The sequence below is a fragment of the Phaethon aethereus genome (assembly GCF_964289735.1).
Source record: "Phaethon aethereus genome assembly, chromosome: 5".
Taxonomy (NCBI): Eukaryota; Metazoa; Chordata; class Aves; order Phaethontiformes; family Phaethontidae; genus Phaethon; species Phaethon aethereus.
Window position 1 is genome coordinate 19,808,437 of NC_138579.1, and position 24,432 is coordinate 19,832,868.

Consider the following 24,432-nt stretch of genomic DNA (forward strand, 5'->3'; position numbering starts at 1 on the left):
TTTTGTTTACCAAATCCCCATGTTACTGCAGCGTGGGTATTTTAAAACAGAGTTTCTTTGGAAACGAGTAGCTCCTCAGAGTTTACATTCAGACAGACACATGTCTGGTAAGCAACACAGCAGTGAAGTAAATGAGATTACTTCATTAATATTTTTTTTTTATAAGACTATTGGCAGGATGTTTTATAGAGGTGGCCTTATGTTCTCCTTCCTGCAAGCAGTGTTGGTGTAAGCCTCATGCTTAGGAATGCTGTGTGCATTCTTACCCGCAATGAATGAACAGAGGTGGGATATAAAGAAAGGTGATTGCTAATAAATATTCTGCTTGTATGTTTTTAAGTATTTGCACAGGTTTTTCTTTCCAGAAATTGTTGTCCCTGTTTGTAGCTGCAACTCACATTTTGTGTTTTGTATATAGTATGAATTTGGGGAGTTTTGGCTCTCCTTCCCTGCCTTTCCCTAAGTTAATGTATTCAATTACATTGAACACTGGTTCGTGATTAATTTGAAGAGTATAAAAATAAGAGACAGCTTAGTAAGCATTTTCAGAATTGCTATTGTGTGCAAAAGAGGAAATAAAATCTTGTCCTCCATTCTACTTTGTTTTAGTATAACAGCCTGATAGCAAATACAAGAGTTGTCAATAAAAACCAAAACTCTTATTAACTATACTGATGAATAAATGGCATATAAACAACTTAAAGTAGTGGAAAACTCTGCGTGTTCTTCCCATTTTAACATCTCTCACTAACCAGAAGCAGTGGCTTCAAAATTAAACACCTCCAGGAGTTACCAAAAGGGTTAGAAAATCATCAGAGGTTTGATAACCTCTTGTTTTGTTTTGTTTTTCTTTTCATTTTTTTTCTTCTCCCTCCTCTGGTTCATTTTCCCTGTCATTTTTCGCACTTGAGGTATTACTGTTTTCACAGTATTGTCCAATATATTACTCTTTGGCTTTCATATTAGGCAGGCATACAGTGTCAACGAGTCCCGCCTTCACAACTTGGCTTAATTCTTCATAGGTGTTGCCCCCAGCTTGCTTTCATTGCAAGGGAGGCTCTATTCCTCTCACCCTTTCTCTTCTTCGGTGTCAACACTGGGAGGGCTGAGCCACATGCAGTGCTCAGGGTTTGGCCTTGTTTGTCCTTGCTCAGCACTGTCTCTGATTAAGTATTTGATCTGTCACTTCAGATTAGCTCTTTGGGTTCTGTCAAATGTTACACTTTAGTTGATGCATCCCAGCTGTTTTGTTGCTGCTTAAAATCTTGCATTTTATCACAGTATACTTCCTTTATGCTTTCTGCTGCTGTTTTGACCTTTGAATCTTTAAGACAGGTTGTAAAACCATGCCCATGTTGGTCACTGCTGAAGTTCTCCATGCTTTTATCATGCTTGATGTTAAACTAAGTGACCTCTCAGGTCTTCAGTTTGGTATTCTAAACAAAATCACTGTTGGTGCTGCACATTCTTCCTTCTGGTTTTGTAGGAGTTTTTATATTTTCTCTTAAATATAAATAAAATAACTCTATAAAGTTTATAAACATACAAACTGGCTGATGTGTAATACAATTTTAAATATTTACCAGCGGAAATTCTATTTACTTTATTCCCTCTGTTAACTGACTTCTTTTTTTCTTGTGAATTCAAGAATGGGCTTTTTTTGTTTATGATTTTCTTTGGCACCTTCTTAATCTACCTCCATTTCTTCCTCCGACTAGACCTCTGCTTGAAAGGAGAAACTTGCAAAATAATAGGAGGTAAAGGGCAAGACTCCTAATGCACTCTGTCTCCAGTAACTGGAGAAGTTCTTTTGTGAACCTGGCCTTTGCACCTCAATAGTTGAATCTGGTACTTAGCATATACACAAGCACATATATACATTTACATGAAGAATGTTCTGAGGTAGTGGTGTCAACAGAAGTAGTAAAAAAAACATGTAGCATCCTGACACTGAAGTGGAATTACCTCCTCTCATCTTCCCCATCCCTACTCTCCTGGCACGCATTTTTCTTGTTTGCTTTTTGCTGGTTCAGGTACTTGTTTGGCTCTTCCGTGGAGTCATTTCTTTCTCCAAAACAGCAGGAAACAAACAGCAAAAAAATGATAGCTTTCTGTCATTTTAGGAAGACAGATTGATTCACCTGAAGGTGTGATAATGATGAGATAAGAGATAGGACCATGCAAGTGAGAGTAAGAAGATATGAAGAAGGAAGAATGGTGGAAAAAGGGAACAAACACCAAGAGAAGAAAATGGGGAGAATGAGACCTTCCTCTTTTGGTAGTGAACCATTAGGTAGACTTAGCTACCAGTGCAACTACAGTTTAGGCAGTAAATATTTTCATTTTGCATGCCTGAGAGCAAGAATTGCTGCTTGATTGGGCTATTTCAAACACTTAGGCTTGTGTAGCTGTAATGGCCCACTGATGGTATTTCATTTATAAGCCCAAACATCAATCAGGAACCTTCAAGCATCAAACAAACTTGATCTTCTGTAGCGTATTTGAGATACCTGGGATTTTTCTTTCTGCATGAGTTAACAGTGCGTAAAACCAGAAATGCATCATGATGATTTTTTCTCTTATTTTTTTTAAGTGTGCTTAAAAAAAAAAAAAGAGTAGTTTAGGTTCTGGCAGCAAATAAAGGATTTTCTACATGTAATTCAGAGAGTAATACCCAGTGATAATCAATGTTTTGTGGAAATTATGCAGTATTGTGAGAATATTCAAAGTATAAGAATGAAAGGAAGAGAAGAAAACCTGAGAGGGAAAACAGAACTGTCTGAAGTTGTGACTGTGTTGCCTCTTGGACGTACATATCTACACCTTAACAGGATGTTTGCTTGAGGTGACTTGGATTGCATTAGATCCATAATTTTTCTAATTGTGGATAAAATTATGCTTCTTCCTCCTTCCTTAAACCTGAGGCAAAACAGACACAGACATTGTGACAGTCACAACCATCTGAAGCATCATCAGTTTTGCAGAAGACTTAGCACTGTCCACTTGGTCAGACCTGTAATAAAGTTATTGCAGAAAGTCATAGAATTTCAGTCCTTCTTAATTTATTTTTTTTAAAACTCATTTTTGTAGGGTTGTATAATGCAATTGCTCTAGTATGGTAAATGGCACGTCTCTCTATTAGGATGATGTTCTCTTACTGCTAAAGAGTTCATCTCTTGTTTTGTCACATTTCTTGATTTTTTTGCTTAAATAGTAACTTGATTCAGTGTAAAATAATTTCTGGCCCTAATACTGTGTAAATTACTCTTAATTGGTCTAAAGTTATTAGCTAGAGTGTATGGATTTAAATAATTGGAGGGTTTTTTTGTAAACGTCAGTCATACCAAAGTTACTGAAACACCGCTGTTCTGATTGGCATACATATCAAGAGTTTCGCCTGCCCTTACTCCTTCCCTTTAAAATGAATACCTTTCTTTGCTATTTGAATTCTTGTGAGACAAACCCAAACTTTAAAACTTACAGTGTACCACTGAGTTTACACATTGCAATTTTTTTCTGTATATAAATAGAGAGAGGAGAGAGAACACGCATTTGGGAAGAGGGCTCAATTCCAAAATCAATTTCTGTTTCATCACTTTGATCAAGCAATCTAGATCTCATTGTTCTTGGTTCTCCTTTTAAAATATGAATATATTTAAAATGAGATATCATAAGCCTCAACAATGAGGTAATAGACTAGTATAAGTAAATTAGCCTGTTCACTGGCATGGCTCTGGATATTTCTCTTAAATGGGAGAAGTACTGACAATTTAGCCACCAAATTGTAGAGCAGGTGAGGTTTGGTCTGAGCTCACTAACAAAAAATTTATTCTAATTCCGTGTTTAATCTATAAAAGGCAGTGTTAGACTAAATATTTGGCGTTTTTAATGGACAAGCAAAGGGAAATGCCTGACGAACAAAGCTTTTTTCACACTAATGGTGAAGATATTATCAAAATATGCTGTAAATACGAAGTAAATTAATGTTATCAACCTTTCTGAGGTTAAATTTAAAACATTTCCTTTGTAGCCTGTTTTGAGAATATTGTGATTAGCTCTCACTCCCTTTGTTATAAGGAATAGCGTTTGGGTTTTTTATCCTAACACCTTTCAAATATAGACTGCGTCTCAGCAGTTTCTTTCATTCTTTTCTACTTTGTGTGTATGTTTAAAAACACAAAGATAAGAAGTATTTTTCTGGGGTGTGAGGTTTATCTGGACCACTAATGCCAAAGGACTGCGTTGTCTGATGCCAAACATCCTTTTTTAAAACTAAGAGACGACTTGGTGGTGATGGTGACAAGTATGTTTGCACCAAAAGTTTGCTACTGCTGGCCTACATGCTTATATTCAGGTCTTCTGATCCTGCATTGAAAGTCTGTCCTTGCTGCCCCTTCATTTTCTTCTGGTACTTTCCTTGTATCATATCTGCAGTTATCGATCTCTCTCTGTTTAGGAATGAATACCTTTGCATAGATACAGTTAAAATATTTTCATTATTCTAAACAGAAATGCTGCCTGAAGTTTTCAAAGGAGCGTAAAAACTGATCTTGCATCAGAATAATTGCCTAGGTTCCAACAGAAATTGTTGGGGTTTAGGGTGCAAATATGTAGACAAAAGGATGCAAATTAGCCCGAAGGTGTCAATCTGTATAGACTTTCAGTAGCAGATTGTGCCTTTAAATCCTGGGTCTCAGTCTTTAACTGGAATAGTGCTATTTAAAGAGTCCAAGTAGGTTTTTTTTTTCTTGAAGATTTAAAGCAGCAATCATCTTAATTAGTCTTTAAAAACTAGGAAGATGCAATTCAAGGGGCTTGACTTGAGCATGTTCTGATAGGAGGCAGTCATATAAACACACACATGAAACTGGCAGTGTCTGTTGGTGGGCTGTCGTTGTCTCATCTGAAATTACTGAAAATACGTCAGCTCAGAGTGCATGTTGATGTACCTTAAAATTCCTTGTCTCGAGAACGGAAAGGATCTCAAAGTCGTTTACAGACACTGTGGATATTGTTTTCTAAGTTAACCTGCCCTTTTGCTCTGGCATTCGATCAGCACGGGCGGAACTGCTAACGTGAAGGCACATCGTAGTGAAAAGCAGGTAAAATTAGCGTGCTTTCTAGGCAAGGCAGGAAAAGTATGTGCCAGAATAGCTGCCACCCTCCTCTCCCCAATGTCACAAACTGTTAACAAATACAGGAAATGTACTTGGCTAAAAGCAGTGCAGTGAGGCGATCTGCCATATTGTTCATGGTATATTTTACTTCATTACTTGTGTCTCAAAGCATTTAACTTAATTTTTGGGTGATTTAGATTGTAGTTCGGAAGTGTATTTTTTATTTAGTATACTTCATGTGGAAGATGCTTGACAAATCTGTATTGTGTTTGTGTTCACTTGTGCAGTGGATCAGTGTTAAATGCTTTACGAAGCAAAAACTAATGCTGTATTTAAGTTTTTGGGTTGTTTTCTTGTACAATCTTACTGCTTTTTCCATGATACAGTAGAACTTCAGTCACAAGTTTCAGTCCCTTGCAGATGCTTATAAAAATATAATAGGTTACTAATAACAACCTGTCATGAAGTTCTTTTTCTTTTAAAAGTTGCGGTGTTTTTTTGTTCTTGTAACACATTAAAAGATGTAAACTTCATATGAAAAAAAATGCTAATTCCTGAAATTTCATAAAAATTTGAATTATTGTGATTTGAAGTTCTACTACATGGTATATGTTTCATCTGTACTAGGAAATTAGTATTTCAAGCTGACAAGTTCTTGCTCTTGCTCTTTTTTGACAATTTTGCAGGGAACAGTTCAGTTTTTTGGCAAGTCTGTCTGTTTTTTTAAATCTTGTTATGAGGACACACCTGTGACTTTGCAATACAGTCCTTGAGAGAAAGCTCCATTCACGGGAAATAGGTACTTAGAGCAGAGGACTTAAAGCTGGGATTCCAGTGGTCTGGTTTTGGCTCTCTAAAATGTGTGGCATGTGGTATTACTGAATGGTATGTATTTTAGCTTTCCAAAGGTGCTGAAGGCAGCCAGCTTCCATTAAGTTCAGAAGTTTTCTTAAAATTTGGCCTACTGACTTTCGGTACTTACTTCATCAGTGTATAAAGTTGGTGTAATATTCATTAGCTATTAAGAGGCCTGTCTGTGTGAAATATATAAATAAATATAATCTTTCATACCGTTTTTTTCCATGTTAGATGTATACACAAGATTAATTTTCTTTAATATGTACTAACTAGTCACTCTGTGGTCAAAGCAGAGCTTGACCACAGAGTGACTAGTTAGTACATATTAAAGAAAATTCTTTCTTTTTAACCAGCTGGTGTCTTGCTTTGACATAACTTTCAACCTGTTCATACAGGTTTTGTTATTTGGAAATGGTAGTTCTTTTTAAATGATCTTTTATATAAAAGTACTTTAGACAGTGGAATTATGCTAGTGAAAGATGTCTGTCTCTGCTGGAGACTAAAGTTTCTGAAATATGCTGGTAATCCTTTTTTAAATAAAACAGAACAGAGATGACCTCTGTCATGTAATCTGAAGAGTAAAATAAATGAATAGGTCTCTAGGTAAACTGATAAGTTCTGCAGTTCTATAGCAAGATTTCTTGCATCAAACACTCTGGTTTCAGGTATTCTGCAACTAAATTTAAAGAAAGCATCTGTGTAAAAATCCTGGCTTTTGACTTTTTTTGAATTTGTACAGAGTTAAAATTGAGAAGATCACTATTTTAAATATATTTGTAAATAAAGACATCGGAGTAAGGAAGGCAATTTCAACATCAGCTTTATAGTGCAGTGCAATAGTGCTTGTCCTTATGAAAAGCTTACACAATATGTAATATTTCTTTTCTCTTTCGAGTCTGTGTTAGGTAAATGTCATGCAACTTGCACATAAAATCACAACTTAAAATAATACAGCCATGTGACATAACAGCAATGACTTAAGACAAAACACGCATTTGATCAAATAATTTTGTTTTGCAACTAAACTTCAAATAGTGAAATGACTGTCCTTTGTTATGTGTTGATGTTGCAGAATTCAGTTGTTCAGCTGAGCAAAAAGCCCACCCAGCCCTTCACCAGTTCAAAGACAAACTGTATTAATATAAAATAAAATAATCTCAACTTCTTTTAAGTGCAATTAAAAAACAGATAGCTGAAATAACTGATACAGTGATCAGAAAAAGATAAAGCTGTAAGACTGTTCAAAATAATCTGTTGTTTGGGAAGAAAGTTCAGATCTGCTAAAATGGCTAGTGTGAACCCTCTCTGAGGGTCTTGAATCTCTTTGCAAAAGCTGTTTGGGCAGCAGAAGTAGAAGCATAGACAAAGAAATTTGAGTTGCAGAAGCCACACCAAAAGCCAGCTGGAGTCAAGAACAGAACACTGACTCCTCAGTCCTCTTCTGGCCACACAGGAGGCCTTGCTGTGGTTGTGCTTTTTCCTCTCTGAAAAGGAGTTTAAAATTTTACAAGTAAAATTTTTACTTTCATTGAAGATTACAAGATTTACTCTTTATTTCCCTATTTTAAGGTACCAAGAGGCAGCTAAAATGGAATGTTTTGTGTTGTTCCCCCCACCCCACCCTGTCCCCACCTAAGTTTATACTTTGAAGCCTAATGTAATTGAAAATTAAAACCATTGTAGTAGCGAGAACAACTTCAGTTTTGATTTTAGCCTTTTTGGGGTCATCACTTCTTACACTTTTCCTTGCTTTCTCTTGAGCTATCTACTGGTCATGATTCTTTTTTCAATAGCTAGCAGGGAATGTTGCTATAGTAATCAGTGGTGGGGTTCCCAGGTGAATGAAAAAAAAAAAATCTATCTCGCAGAAAGTTGATGATAATATGGAGGAAAAAGAAAACATAGGATGGATTTTAACAACTTTGTCGAGTAATATATTAAGGTGTTACTACATCCAAGTTGGAATACTATCAAATTCTATGTTTATATACAGGAACTTGACGAGAGGAGTTGGTAGATTTAGAGAGTTACTAAGAGCTGTCGAAACAAGAACTACACAAAATCTACGAATGGTAAGTTATATTAAACCACATTCCTATTGCAGCATCTTAATTTTCGTAGGCAGATAAAGCATAAATATAGTGGATGAGTTAGAGACCAATAATCAGATACACAGCATATTGATCAGGATCTATTGTTAAACACCACTTTATAAGGTTACAATTCCTGGCTTAAGTGAATGATTAAAATAATAAGGAATGTTTGATACCCAGTCTCTCCCCTATTTCTCTTTCCTATTTGTAGTTATGGTTAAAACCTGATTGGTCTCAGACTGACCATACTTTCAACCTTAATCATAATTGCCCTATTTATGACTTACCATTTACAAGAGTGTTGTTTCATCTTTTGGTAATGTAATGGGAGTGAGGACAGAGTGCAACATCTTCATGTGTGTTCTATTAAGTTGGAAGTTATCAAGTCATCATTTTTCTGTTTTTGTGATAAAGCCTCTTAAAGGAAAACAGTAAAAGCAAAGTCATGAAGATTTGTTATTTATATTGTCAGAAAAGAAACCTTTACCACAAGTGATGTATGCATTTTTTATGTAATAAAGGGCCAAGGCTTATATCTTTTACTCCAATGTAGTGATTTTCAAAATGTCCTAGGTTAGTTACCTAATACAAGGCCTTTAAAAATTCCAAAGTGGTAATAAGGAAGGTAGTCGGTTTCTTAATTAATTTAATAACTGATTCCTAGTAAGCATATTAAAATTATTAAATAATAGACTTTCAATGAAGAGCGATAATATTGCAGACTTTAATAGACTAAAAGGTGAAGGGCTTCTTATGGCTTCTACCTTATAGGAATTAAGGTGGAAGACTCACATCCGTGCTGTCTGTGGGAATTAAAACATTACACATCTGTTGCTGGGAAATGTTGCTGGGACATACTGCCAATTCTCATGCAAATGTAGACCATGCCTTCTTTCTACTGCCATGGTACTAATCTCTGTGTTTTCATCATTGTGATATGCATACAAGCTGCACGACTATAGATGTATTAGACATTGTAGAGGATGGTAACCTGATAGTTATGGATTACAGGATGATTTAAAAACTTTAAATTAATATTATTTACCTAAATATATGGTGCCAAGAATAGTTGGCCAAAATAAACTTTTTCATGCTGATCTACAACCTCATTTCACTCTTGCTGAGCCTTACCGACAGTAGCAAACACCAGTACCTTCAAGTACAAGTTGTCATAAGCACCAGTCAGTTGGGGTTTGGACTATTAACTGTCTGTGGTTGGTTGACCTTGGCTGACTGCCAGATGTGCACCCAGCTGCTCTCTCACTCCTCTGCCTTAACACGATGGGGAGAAAATAAGATAGAAGAACTTGTGGGTCGAGGTAAGGATAGGGAGTTTGCTTACTAGTGACTGTTGCAGGCAAAACAGACTCCGCTTGGGGGAAATTAACTTAATTTGTTGTCAGTTAAAAGAGAGTGGGATGGTGAGAAACAGAGACAGAAACTAAAACACCTTCCCCGCCACCTCCTTTCCCCAAGTTCAACTTCAATCCTACATTCCTGACTCTTCTACCTCTTCTCCCTCCCTCCCACTCACAGAGTGGTGCATAGGGGTGGAGGGTTGTGGTGAGTCCATAACAGTTCCCCTCTGCTGCTCCTTACTCCTCATACTTTTCCTCTACTCCAGCGTGGGGTCCCTCCCATGGGCTGCAGTTCCTTCAGGAAATATCAACCTTCTCCACCATCATCCTCTCAGCAGGTTGCAGTATGGACATGTGCTCCACTGTGGCCCTCTCCACGGACTGCAGGGAAATACCTGCTCCATTGTGGTCTCTCCCACAGAAACATCTGCTTCAGGTGTGGAGAGGCATTAGAGGTTATTGAGCACAAAATATCTGAAAACATATCTGAATGTGCTCCACTCTTAGAAGCAACAGTTGGTGGTGTTGTTACTTCAGAAGTATCTGGATTTAACTGATAAAGTTGAAAAACTGTTTGTTATTGCCATTTTTTCTTTCTTTGCGTTTAGAGAATTGAACTGGGTACTTGTACCTTTCAAATAGCAGTATGCCTGTTTTTTTGGATGTTTTAAAATAACAGAAAATATATTCTACATGACTTGTCTTCATTAGAAATAATCCAGGTGTTTTTGAAGAGTTTATATTCAGCATTTCTAAGGAAAATATTTATCTTTACCGAGAGGGTGATCAAACACTGGAATGGGCTTCCTAGAGAGGTGGTTGATGCCTCAAGTCTGTCAGTGTCTAAGAGGCATTTGGACAATGCCCTTGATAACATGCTTTAACCTGGTCAGCCCTGAATTGGTCAGGCAATTGGACTAGATGATAGTTGTAGGTCCCTTCCAACTAATAGTCAGTTCTATCTTTCACTTTTACAGACGATAGCAAGACAACTTGCTGAAATTTTGTTACGAGGCATGTGTGAACAGAGTTATTGGAATCCACTGGAAGATCCTCCTCACCAATCACCCCTAGATGATCCACTTCGAAAAGGTTCAAATACTAAGAATTATGCGCTGAGTAGAAGACCGCGGGTATACACTGGAGAAAAGTATGGCTGAGTTTATACCTCTCTTGTTTCTATAATTGCAATAGTTACCCAGTGTACTGCGTAATTTAGTTTATATTGTTGAAAATATAGGAGTTGGACAATGTGAATGGGGATGCTTCACATGCTGTGTGTCTATATATTTCCTGAAGGGAACTAGGGAAAAAATATGCTTCTCCAAGCACAAGTTTGCACTGTATGCATGAGAACTTTTGTTCTCAATTCTCAAAGTTGGGTTGTTGGTTTTTTTGTTCTGTACTGGGGTATATGGTAGAGTCAGTATCTCATATTATTCCTCGGATACAAAAGAAAACATGAACTGGGTGGCAAATCTGAGACTGCACATTTCAAAAGTAGTGTGCTGTTTCTAGACCTCTATTCTGCTTTATCATACAAAGTAAAGAGTTAGCAATATGGAGATTCAAATTCATCCCTGAAACACTATAAAAAACCAAAACATATCTAGCAGTTTCAAGGGTAGTTTATTTCCCAAGACAACTACCTTTTAATCTTCTTGGGTTAGTTTTGGCATTTCTTTATGATGCCACCTTTTTTTTGAGTTTTATTCTCTTTCTGATTCAGATAAGTAGTATGCTATGGATCATTTTTGTGTGGTGTATCCCATGGTTAGTTCTAGCATAGCTTTAGTGTGTATCTTTTTCTTCTTAAAAATGTGTGGGTTTTTTTCAAAACCCATCGCCATTAGTATTAGAATTAAAAGTGGATAGCCATTTCCTTGAATTTGAACTTTTTCTTAAAAGTTAATAAATTGTTGTTTGTCTCTGATCAAATGAAAAATGGTTTCTACAGTAAAGTTGTTTTCCCTAGACACACTCTGACAGTGCCAAAAATCTATATCGACAAAATTTTGCACTTTAGTCCTTGGGTTAGCTTGCTGCCGGAAAGTAATGTGCTTGTGTCAAAGCATACTAGTGAAGTCTTACCTATGTGGCACTGTCTTTTTTTAATTTATTTTTTATTTCATTGCTACTAAGTTTGGTCTGATGAAACTTTGTTGCATGCTTGTTTTACGTCATCTGCAGCCTTTGCACTGCTCTACTTGTATTCTACACACAAGTCCATGTGGGGTCTTGTATATTCTTAAATATATATATTTAATATAATCAACAACTGTTGCTTGCTTGTTTTGATACATGCTGGAAAGCACTGTGAGCCAGAGAACTGAGAAATAGATTGTAGTAGTGGAGATAATGATCTAGCCAAGGTTGTGATTTGCCATAGTAGGACAGTGCTAAGTAATGCAGATGAAGAAGATTTGAAATTCCATGTAAACTTAAGAAAAAATTTTACAGAAGAGGTTGTGGAGTCTGGAGGATATCACTGGAGGTACTCAAAATCCAACTGGACATGGTTCTGAGATGCTTTGAGTGCAGGGGCTGTACTAAACAATCTGCAGACACCCCTTCCAACCTCAACTATTCTGTGATTCTGTGAAATTGGTGTGATCTGAAAATCTCTTTTGAGGAGTCTGTTGTCTGTTCCATATGAAATTTTTGACCCTTTTTCTCCAATGAATTTATTAGTATTGTTATCCAGCTGTAGGATTAAAACTCAGGCGTTACGAGTTTTTTAATTTCAGTCTTGTCTGACAATGTCTAGGATCTGAAGTCATTAAAAAACAGTCTTTTGAGCTACAGGAAAAGATGCAAGCATAGAGTTAAACATTCAATTTGCCAAAACAACTACTATGTTTCTCTGCAAGTACATAATTAACAAACTGTACATGCAGGCAACCTTTTTAGTAAAAAGGAAATACCTGGTTTGTGGGTAGACCTTGATCACTGCACTTAAAACGTATGCACTTATTGCCCGAACATGAGGAAATCTCTTTTATGCAGTGTCACACATTCTCTCATTCAAACTACTTGGTTTCACACATCAAATCCAAAGAGCAGTCTCTTTAGTCTCATTTTCCTCTCTTTCAGTATATATCCCTTATTAGTTAATATGAAAGCTTTTTTCCGTAATGTGACCTTGTTGTTATGTGCAAGAGTCTGCTTCTATGGTAGATTGCTTATAGAAGTAGTCCTACCTTACATTCTGAAGAGATGTTTTGTTTTAGTGTGCATAATATATTTATATTGTAACCTAAAATACTGTCATACTGCAGGCATTTGAGGGTTTTAGCTGCATTTATTGCAGATTTCCATTAATGAATGCTTTATACAGCAGCAAGCCCACATAATTATGGTGTCATTATTCTACTAGCAAGTAGAATGTCCTTCACCTTCAAAGATTTTGAGTAATTCTCCTTCCTTGATCCAGAATACTTATAGCAGGTTTCTCAGGCTCAGTCTTTCAAACTTAATGTTCTTCATTCTCAACCCCTCCTCTTGTAGAAACAGGCCTCCTAGCAAAAGTGGGGCTTTGTTCTGTGTCATTTTCATGTTCTTGGGACATGCAAACCAAGAGTTCCACAATTTCAACACAGCATGTAATTAAGTCCTTTTCTTTTTGTCACATCAGAGCAATTAACACCAGATCAGATAGAACAGTGTCTAGCCAAGTATCTCATCTCCAGCAGTGATTGAAGGCAAATACCTACAACAATGAATAGCAAGACAGACATGTAGGAAACTTCTTCCTAGGTATTCATCTGACCACCAACTCTGAGTCTGAGATGTGCTGTTCTTTTTTCTAAATACACTGCCTGATATATTAAGTAAGTGTACTGTGTTCTTTTGAGGATGGTGAATGTGATTTGGCTAACATCATGTGTGATTTTGTAGATCTCTCTGTTACTGCCTCTTTGCTTTTATTTATCTTCAGTTGAAGAAATGTTAAACTTCTTGGTTTGCCTTTGGTTGGTAGCCATTTCATGTTTCCAGTTGCCTCTTTTGCTGTGCCCTGTTACCTTGGAATTACTTTACTCCTATGACTATGTCTGTCAGGAGACACAGAAAATGTCTGAGTTCAGTCAACTAAATGGAGCTTTTTGTATACACAAGTCAGAGGAATTTCCCACTAATTTCTGCATTAAGAGGATCTTCACTTTTTGAGACAAATATCAGCTTATTTACCAAAATATATTCAAAGTTGTAGGAGAAAGTAACGTTTGCTTTCATTTTGATGTGACTTCTTAATAGTTCTCTTTGGGGCAACTTCCCTTTTTTCTCTGAGAAAGTAATTTCTCCAGCAACTATTTCCAATTATTATTCTGCTTTCTGGGAACCATTGCCAGGCATTTTGGTTAAATCTGCTTCCAGGTTGCTAAATTCTGCATTGAAGACTGGACAGGTTAATGGGGAGCTCTCTGATGCTTCTTCACTCCTCATTCCCTGTCCTGGGTGTTTCCTATTAATGAGTTTTGAAATTTCTTTGTTAAGTAAAAATAAAAATGTCTTCTAAGATTTAGAATACTCTTCAAAGTCTTGTGAGCAGCTTGCATTGATTAAAAAATAAAAATTCAACAGCAAAACAACTGCCCTGGGGTCTTAGCTGCTGTATATTACCACAGCACATTCACAACCTTGCTTTCAAACCATCTGGAGTTCAGATGTGTTCTAGTTTCCCTTACCTTTCAGGCATTTAAATGCTGCTTAAATTTCTAGTGCATTTAAAAAAATCCAGAAGATGTTTTAATGTCAGACAAGTTTAGTTTCCCATCTGTAATTTATTGTAGTTTAAGCACCCTTGGGACTGTAGGAATTGCTTATTAACAAATATGAATTATTTTGTACAGATAATTGTGGAAGTATTGGTCTGAAAACAGGAAATAGTATTTGTGCTAATTCAGAAACAGTTTAGAGAAAGAAATCTGGAGAGTTAAAACACAGTCACTGTGTGTGTATGAGAGAGAGATGAATGAATGAATGAATGAATTCCTGCCAGTCATTTACCCAATGCAGATTACTGTTGTCTGTCCACCAGCATAGAAGAGTGTTCAGAAAGCATCCAGTGTTCAGAGAAAGCACTAAAGTTTGCAAACTAATCCTATGCAAACCTTCAATATTAAGTCCTAAGGAAGTGGACTTCATTAAAAACAATTCTTTAAAGTGCTTGGAAGTAACAGTAGTTATGACAAGGAGGCAGAGATTGCCATGGCTCTATTTAGAAATGCTCACTGCTATTGAATGCGTCAGGAAAACAATTCTTAAGCAACATCCGATGAAAGACTAACAGAAGTATTTAACCACATACTGCCTGAAATACAAAAGTTTTCTTGTTCTTGTGAGAGAGTTTCCTGTTGCCGAGCTGTGAATCAGTGATGTACATTCAGCTTGGACAGATTAGGTGCCAGAGGCTAGTTAAACTATGGGCACAGTTTTAACAGTTGTCAAATTATGTGCAATTTTGGAATATTTGAATGTGTTCAACTCTGACAGCTGTGGTGGTTTTGTTCTCTTACTGTGTTTGGCCAGCTTTTCTGAAATGCAAATTTAGAGCAATGCAAAGAAATGCATTTTAACTGATCATTTTTTCTATGCAAGTTACTCTCTGTTCTCTTTTCTGGAAATTTTCCAGTTTTTACAGTGCTCTTACTATATTCGTGTAAGATATTCCTAAAAGTAATGTCTTCTGCTTAAATAATTAAATTCTTGTTTTGAACAGCATCTTTTGTCCTCAAGAAAATACAGAAGAAGCCTTACTGTTGCTGCTTATTAGTGAATCTATGGTAGGTAAAATAGAGTGAATGTGTGTGTGCTGTATGTGTGTGTTTCCTTGTTTTTTTAAAAATGAAAATAGAACTTTATTGTCATGCCTTACTTTATTACTTTTGTTTTATTCTCTGTCAGGAAAGCAGGCAGTTACTTCTGAAACTCAAGCTTCTGTTCCTCTGAGCCAGCAAGATGAGGTCTGCAAGTGTTATGAATAGTTTTTCTCCTTTAGAGTGGCTGAACCTAGCCTCCTTCTAACCATAGGCAGGTGAACACAAAGCCAGGTCTTTCATTTGGCATCACTTATCAGTATGAACCACTGTTACACCAGCTGGTTGCCATTCAGACAGACTCAAAATGTAAGTTATTTTTGTTGTAAAAACCAAATCAAAGACTACTTGGTTATGACCATTATTATGCCGGAAAGTATTGCTACTTTTAACATAGCCAAAAAGTATTTTCCATTGTGCATTAAACCTTGGCTGTCACTCAAATTTGTAAATAATTTTTAATGATAGTGGCATTCAGCCTTTGCTACTGGATTTATCTTTTTTTTAATGTCCTCATTTCCTCAGTAGGTGATTCCTTTCAATGGCCTTCTTGTGTCTTTTATGAGTATGATTTTAATAGTCATCTATCAACTGCCACGTACTGACATTCTCATACCAGGTCAGTTATATGTGCTCAAATGGCAGAAATGAAAAGCTGAAGCTGGAATTTTTGCTGTTTTTCTAATTGGAGGGGTGGAACCTCTAGAATCTCAGGCATCATATGGTGGTCTGTTTCACTGCACTTCAATGAGACTTAGTTTTTTAAGTTATATAGATGATTCAAATGCTTTCATGCTCTGGCATGATTTCTGTTTTGATACAGTTAAATAGGATCAGAACATTTCAGTGAACATTATGCTATTTGAACTAAAGTGGCAAATGCTTACATTGTAGGGCAAACTACTTTCCTCATTCCTAGTGATCTGCCTTGCAATGTTCATGACAGAATCTGTCACCAGAAAACTAGACTGAGCAAACGTTTGTGTATATCATCTGTTGGTGTTGCTACGGTATGTACTTACCACTGAAAGGGGCTGCCTGTGCCTCTGTAATGTGCCTGAGGAGCTCATGGCAATACACGGAATTCTGATGTGAACTGTGGTCATGGTGTGAAGTGGAAGCAGTCCCAGTTCTGCAGGATCTGACTAGTGATTACTGTATTTACATGTGTACTTCCCTGCATACCAGCATTAAGAAGCCAAAAAACAAATTGAAGTACTGCTCTGTTAAGTCGCCTTTCAGGTTACTTAAAGCTTTTCCATTGTGTATTAGATCTGCCTAATTGTATCAAATGCTTGTTGCTGTAGAGCGTATACCCTTAGCAAACTTTTAATATTTTTTTTCTTTACAAGTAATTGTTGCAGGTTATCCAAGGCAAAAGAGTTTCTTTTCAGGGAGTATAAAATCTTTCACATGATTGACTTACTTTTGCTAAGCCATTTGTTCAAATTAGTTTTGCAGGGGGAAAGAGGAAGATTGAAATATTCATCACTACAATGAAAATATTCATCACTACAAACTTATCTTTCTGAGAGTTGAGGGCTCTTACTTCAGCTTCAGTGCATGCTAACTTTCTAGCTGTAGTAGTTATGAAGTAGTATGTGATTTATGCTTTTGAAACCAGTGTTTGGGAAAGAAATAGTAACAGTTACAGAAGATTCAGTAATCTTTGGTGTTTTGAGATGGTATTGTGCTATTAAAGTAGTAAGAAGCCCTTGTATTCTTACTGTTACACTTGCAAAGTATAGACCAGCCTTTCCTTATCTAGACAGGGATGAGTGGAAAGGTGGAATCTGAAGGACTGACGTTACAGTGCGTGTACATGTTTCTGCATGTCAGCTGTGCCGTAGTAACAGAATCACAGAATGATTGACATTGGAAGGGACCTCTGGAGGTCATCTGGTCCAAGCCCTCCTGCTCAAGAAGGGCAACCTGGAGCAGGCTGTGTCTGTGTGCAGATGCCTTTTGAGTATCTCCAAGGAGGGAGACTCCACCACCTCTGTGGGCAACCTGTGCCAGTGCTCAGTCACCCTCACAGTCAAAAAGTGTTTCCTGATGTTCAGAGGGAACCTCCTGTGTTTCTGTCTGTGCTCGTTACCTCTGGTCCTGACACTGTGTACCACCGAAAAGAGCCTGGCTCCCTCTCCTTTGCACCCTCCCTTCAAGTATTTGTACACAGCGATCAGATCCCCTCTGAGCCTTCTCTTCTCCAGGCTGAAAAGCCCCAGCTCTCTCAGCCTTTCCTCACAGAAGGAGGAAATAAGTGACTCCAGTCCCTTATTCATCCTTGTGGTCGTTTGTTGGACTGTTGCCAGTAGATCCATATCTCTCTTGTCTTGGGGAGCTCTGAGCTGGGCCCAAAACTCTTGGTGTGGCCTCGCTGAATAGAGGGGAAGGATCACCTCCCTCAGCCTGCTGGCAATACTCCTGCTCATGCAGCCCGGGATACCACTAGCCTTCTTTGCAGCAAGGGCACATTGCTGGCTCCTGTTCAACTTGGTGTTCGACAGGACACCCAGCTCCTTTTCTGCCAAGCTGCTTTCCAGCTGGGTGGCTCCCAGCATATACTGGTGCCTGGGATTGTTCCTTCCCAGGCACAGGACTTCGAACTTCCAAGTCTTTGTTGAAGCCTTTGATGAGGTTCCTATCAGCTCATTCCGCCAGCTTGTTGAGGTCCTTCTGGATGGCAGCACAGCCCTTTGACATATCAGTTCCTCTTCCTAGATCTGTATCATAAGCAAACTTGCTGAGGGTACACTCTGCCCTATCATCCAGATCATTAGTGAAGATTTTGAACAGGATCAGGCCCAGTATCAGTCTCTGGAGTACGCTGCTAGTTACTGGCCTCCAACTAGAGTTTGTTCCACTGATCACCACCTCCTGGGCTCAGCCTTATGTGTTATTCCTAGTTGATGGTAAAATGTCTGAGCACATCCTTTCTTCCACTGTGGGTGAACTAAGCTACACTGCTCACATTTGCCTCAGGCTTAAAGTGTGTATAGGCTAAGTGTGGCCAGCTGACACATTGCAGCTTAACTAACTGTCACGTTATTGTGTCTGAGACCATGGCAGTTCTGAAACACTGAGCACTTAAGGTTGTATGTACATTCTCTTTTATAATTATGCAGAAAACTATTGTTCAAATATATAAAGTATCTTTAATACTTACAAGGCATCCTCTCCTGTAATACTGCTTTGTCATTGCCAGCCATTTTGTCACAAGTGCTTGTTCATAGCTTGTTCTGTACTTGTAAGGAATTGAATCAAACAATGATTAAATGCGGAGTTAAAAAGGAAGAAGTTCTTGAAGCTGACTGAATATTTATGCAGTATAGCCAAAGGCTTCTTGATCAAAAGAAAGCAAGATGTCTGTTTTGGGGTGCATGTGTGGAGGTGTGTGTTTTCAAACCAAGCTGTGGATTATTCAGTTGATAAATCCTGAAATGTCTGTGCATTTTACGCTCCAAGAATCTCTTTGAAAATTTCTTTCAGTATTTAATTTTTCTGATTTTAAAGATGTATTGAATGTGTTCAGAGCTTAAAATATTATCCTGTTAAAGCAGAAAAACAATTTATTAGCTCTTCATGTGTGTCATTCCTTCCTTCTGAGGAAGGGGGTAATAAGCTGCCCATTAAATATTAGTCTATTTAAGTAAATATGTTGAGGGGGCCATGCCCTGTGTGATTAAAAATAAAAAGAGGGGGGCGAGGGAAGGAAGAGAGAGAAGGATCTTTAACTTCTGACTTCAAGCTATCAGATATATTAGCATTTGTACCAGTGGGAATATTAAACATCAATAGATAAGATATCAAGTTAAGGTATTTTCAGAGGCTTGACGGTATAGTGGGAAAAGTACTGGGTAGTTGAATGTAGGTAGTATTAGCTACTGGGAGACCTGAATTTTATCCTTTGCTCTTTAACAGGATTTCTCTGTGAACATGGTCAATTCATTTAATCCAGTTCTAGCTCAGCTTTCTTCCTTCTTGAAAGGAAGAGTTTAATTAAGGAATTAGGTTTGCTATGTGCCTCTAACGTAACAGGATTGAAAGTACAAAGCCTTATTGCAGACGTGGCCTGATTCCAAACCTGTGCTCGGAACCAAGGACGGTTTTCACTTCTTACTAGTAACTCCTGAAGGTGTTTGTTTGGTTATGCTGGGCAGGTTATCAGTCAAAAGTGAGAGGATAGTCTCATATTGTTATAAAGAGGAAATAAATTGATAGCCTTATTTTACAAAAGATGGAATAGAGGATTTAAAGATCATTCTTAACATGTTTTACTTGCATACAAAAAATAAAATTAAATTCTAAAAGATGGATATACGTTACACTAAGAAAAAAACCACCCTATTTGGTTTCTGAGAACTCTTCAATAATTTTAAATACATTACCTAATTCATGTAATTGGGAGCAAGTAATTAAAAATAGATTCGTATAGAAACATAAATCTTTCCACTAACGTGTAAAATTGGTGATACTTGCTATCTATAAATTAGTAGCAAATACTATCTTTCTGTATCACCTCTGTATCACTGCTGACTGTCAGTCTGAATAGAACAGTCAGTAGTTACTTGAGCAAAAATATAGGTTGGATTACAATGGATGACTTCTGTTTCTTTTTTCGTGGTATGTTTCAGGCTAACCGTGATGCTGTACTGAGCAGAATACCAGAACACAAAAACGATCGTATCATCAGTTTGCAAAGTGCATCTGTAGTCTACGATTTACTTACTATAGCCTTGGGAAGAAGAGGCCAGTATGAAATGCTCTCAGAGGTTTGTGGATAATAGTGAACATTCAACTGTGTCTTCGTTGCTTATTTCTGAATCATGTTACCTGTGGTAGTACTTGTGGGCTAAACAAGTATAGGACACTGTCATTCTGACTGCTGTATAAATACGGTAGGTAATTTCCACCCTAAAAGTTTAGTGTCTAAATTTGTACAAGTGACTTGAGGTGGTCAAGCACAGAAATTATGTGAAAGGCTGTGCCACTCTACATTTATCACACAACTCACATGGTTTTTAGGCAGGAAGGCATGGATCTGCTTAAAAGTACACACATTAAATGGAGACAACAGGGAGGAACAGCAAAAGATAAAAGCTGTTGTGGATAGAAGTGATAGATATAAACACCTAGAAAAAGGATTTGTAGTGTTTTATTTCAAAATAAAACTTTCTTTTACACCTCATATTATTTGGAGTGCTCCAAGGTCCTTGTAGTTTGTAAAATGGCTTGGAAGTTAGCAAAACAGAAATGTATTACTTTCTCAGGTCTGTAGGAAAGTGCATTCTCTATCTGAAATGTCTTGTGTTTGATGATGCAACTTGCATATGTTTTGTTAGATTGTGGTGACATAATTCAGGAAAGTTTCAAGTATTGTTAATGGTTTTATACCTAAGAAACAACTACAGCTCTTAGGGCACAGCAGATCTTTCTGCTACTCAAAACAGTGCTCACCCAGCAGCAGGATACTGTTGCTGAGCATGATTAATTACTGATATCCAGAAGGAATATTTCAGCATGTGTGGTAGGAAGGCATATCCAGGGACTGATTTGCTGAGAAATGGTTTCTCTCTACCATAATAGAAGACTTTTATTAAGATAAAAATGAAAAAAAATGCCCCAGTTCTTCTCTGGTATATGTTGATAGTCACCCTTTAATCTGCATCTCTTGTGATGTTAAGCTCTGAATTTGGATATTCTTCTTCTTGAAAGTACTTCATAGCTGCAAGTTGGGCATACAAGTCAGTTTTAATTAGTACAATAGAAAGTCTTTCACAAAACTAAGGAGTATGAAAGCTCATATAGGGCTGTCACCCTACAACATAATTTAATCAGGAATATTTCCATTTACTTGCCAGTACAGACACTATCACCTTCATGGAGTTTTATGTGGTTGCACCAGAGCTGCGAGAAATGAGTCTCCTTATATTTTAGCCTAGAACCTCTTAAAGGATAGACATTGACAAGTATTGTAAAAACAAACAAAAAACCCCAACAAAAACAAAAAACTTGAAACAGTAACTCTGATTCCTTTTTTCTTTAAGCAGCTGGCAGCCTTTCCTTTTTATATAGTAGCCTAGCAGCTAGGCAGGGGTAGTGTACCCCTGGGTTCCAATTTAGATTCTTATTTTGTCTTCTGTTGTGGTGGTTTGTGGCGGTGGGGTTTTTTTGGTGTGTGGTTTTTTGTCTTTTTAAATATTAAACAGCCATTACATTAATGGGAACATCAATGGTTCCTGGGGTTCTTCCACTGTCTTCTTTGGGAGACTTTGGGTAGTATCTGTGTCACAATAAGCGCAGCTTCTTGTTTGCAGTTTTTCTTGCCTTTGTTAATAGAGAAGTTTTTTGGCTTCACCAAGAAAACTTAGAGGTATCTGTGTTCTTAGCCATGTATCTTGAAGTCTAGGACATTACCATGAAGGGTAGGGGGAAAGTCTTATAGTCCCCTCACATGGAGAAGAGCATAGAACTTACTTCCCTCACTGACTGCATGACTGATTTAGCCCATGTAGCTGGCAGATGAGTACCACTGCCTGGTCCTTTTCCTGTTGTGTTTTGAGCACAGTTGAATGTTCTAACTAATGGAAGAGGTTTTAACTCAACTTAGATCTTGGAGTTCAGTGCCTTTTAGAAGTTGCTGATGGTGATCTTTGTTACAGACAAAAGCAGAACCGTGAGTATTGGGAAAGTTAAAGAGCCTCCATGTTTGACCGGCTTCTTAACTGAAGGTTTTTAGCCACTGCCCTGGGTTTTGACACCTGAAGTCTACCTAAAGCTTGTTTTAAGGTCTTTTCTTGTTCTTTTTTAATTTGAGTCTAGCATCTTTGTAATTATATTCCATCAAAATTTTATGTGTATTCTTTTGAAATTTTCTCTTTGAAAAATAGAAAATAATTCTTACATGTTTGAAAAATACTTTTCAATACAGACTAATTAAAATATCTTTATTATACATCCATGAAGTAACTATTCTGAACATGAAAAAAATCATCTTATGAAAACTTGATGTAATAGACAATACTTATTTTAGCATATAGATACTCTAGAGAGATAGCTGCAGCAGGAGCTTGTCAGGAAATGGTTAGAATAACTCTGTTGTTCCAGTTCCTGTAATCCAAAGCACAAGGAAAAACATAGACTTTAAGAAGCACTTCGGTTAGTGAGTGGTTAGAGGATACCTGCCCTGAAATCCTGCGGCCCATAGTCTGAAACTTGTATAACTTAGTATGCACACACACACATATATATAAAAAAAAATACTTATATATTGTAATACTTAGTATACCGTATACAATACTAAGTATTACAATAAACACAAATTCAGAAATCTAAAAACTTTCTGTGTAGTTATGCAATAGGCATGTAATTTTTTGCCAGCTTCATTGTCTGTGAGCTAATTAAGATTGCTCTAGTGGAGCTGTTGTAGCTTCAAGTCAGAAAGCACCATTATTCTAACTGTGGAAATGGTATGCACCCACCAATTCCAACATCTTGTTATCTTCTGGTTTAGCTATAGCTGATTACTTACAGAAGTACTTAACTGTAACATAAGGACATTAAATGACCAAAAATCTGTCTCATCCCTGTTAAACTATTCTAGTGCTGAGTCATGTTCTTAATTGAAAAGGTCTCATTTCTTTATGGAGTTTTGGACTTTCAATTTCTTATGGCTTATTCAACAAATCAAAAACCTTTCTACTGTCGTAATTCTTTCCTACACAAAAGTACTCTGACTGTCATCAAGTTGGTTTTTAAGCTTCGTAGGATATGACATATTTAGCTTATCAATGTCCTACTATGAGAGATGTTTTCCAGACCAGAAATTTTCCTAGATACTCATCTTTCAACTCTCTAACTTCAAGCATGTTCTTTTCAGGAGGAGACTGTAGTGCTAAGCAACAAAATTCAGTAATGCGTTCAACATTACCTGTCCATATATAGTGCCTTGTGCTTATTTACAAGGCAGTATCAACAGCTGCATTTCTGCCTTTCAGGAGAGTGGTTGTCCTGAATGTGTTTTCAATTAGTTAAGTCAGTTGCTATTATCTTGAACATTATCTTAACTTGCAGTTTTCCAGGGTACCATTGCTTGCTATGTATTTCTCATCCATTTCTTGATGGAGCCTGTTGCTCCTTGAAATTACTTTTTGTTACTTAGTTCAGAAGAACACAGCTTATGAGGTGTTCGTGCTTTTGTGTAGATCAAATACATATACATATGTGCACATATGCCCCTTACCCCCACGCATGCTGACCACCAATTTTGTGATCTTACGAAGAAAAAAATTATGTAACTTGTCATATTTCATACTGAATGAATAGAACTTGCAGTCAAGGAAAAAAACCAGTAAATAGATCATTAGTACGTTGAAACTCAAGCCTTTTAGAATAATCTACGTTGTGTCCTGTGTCCCTATAATTACAAAATTATAAAAACCTAAGTATCAAGTTGTCCAATTTATTTATTTTCTGCCAGTTAGAATTGGTAATTAATTTTTAATTAAGCAAGGCCTAGAAAATAAGTTTTTTTGTTTTTCTAATTGTGAATGAGGACCTCTATATAATTAATGCACATGCATACATATATGAATATGTAAAAATAGGAGAAGAAAGTATGATTAGGCAGCCTAAAAAGTTATAAACTTACTTCGACTGTAAGTATGAGGTTTCCGTGCACCTCTTGTTGGGGATTATACAGCTGCTGTAGGTCAGAGTGCTGGAAGAAGTGCTGAAATTACTTAAATCAGATGTAATACACTGGTATCAAAACAGGTAGAGTGAGGTGTGTTTGAAAAGATAAGCCTGAATTCATTCTCCTCCATTTAGAGGCGCTCGGCACCATAGTTGTACTGATGGGTGGAGAGAGAAAGAAAGATTTAGAAACTTCTGTTTTCTGCCAGGCTCATGGAGAGTTGTAGAGGAGTGTGCCTTACCTAGGCATCTCTGTGAAGTATCCAAAGTAATAGGAGAAGAAATCACACATAACTTACTTGTTTCTTGCTGTTATCTTTTTGCTTCCACGGATGGAAAGAAAGTCCAATGGGAAAATAAATCCTGTGCTGGTTTTCTTAATAGACATTTAGTTAACTTGCTGCACATACAATCTGATGAACTTTTAACAATGGTATTAGAAAGAATTTGTTTATAAAAGCTTTATTCCTCTATAATAATTTAATAAAAATTA

The 24,432-nt window shown here is 37.1% G+C and overlaps 1 protein-coding gene across 3 annotated transcripts in view; it reads left to right on the forward strand.

Moving 5' to 3' along the window:
- The window catches only part of TTC7B (tetratricopeptide repeat domain 7B), a gene marked incomplete at both ends in the record, with an annotated part of 151,145 nt that overhangs the window by 47,651 nt on the left and 79,062 nt on the right, over positions 1 to 24,432 (forward strand). For all 3 annotated transcript variants that reach the window (XM_082000320.1, XM_082000321.1, XM_082000322.1), the window contains 4 exons: positions 7,969 to 8,047; positions 10,404 to 10,576; positions 15,146 to 15,209; positions 19,880 to 20,017. In XM_082000320.1, the coding sequence (XP_081856446.1) occupies positions 7,969 to 8,047; positions 10,404 to 10,576; positions 15,146 to 15,209; positions 19,880 to 20,017 (454 nt within the window). The remainder of the gene's footprint in view (positions 1 to 7,968; positions 8,048 to 10,403; positions 10,577 to 15,145; positions 15,210 to 19,879; positions 20,018 to 24,432) is intronic.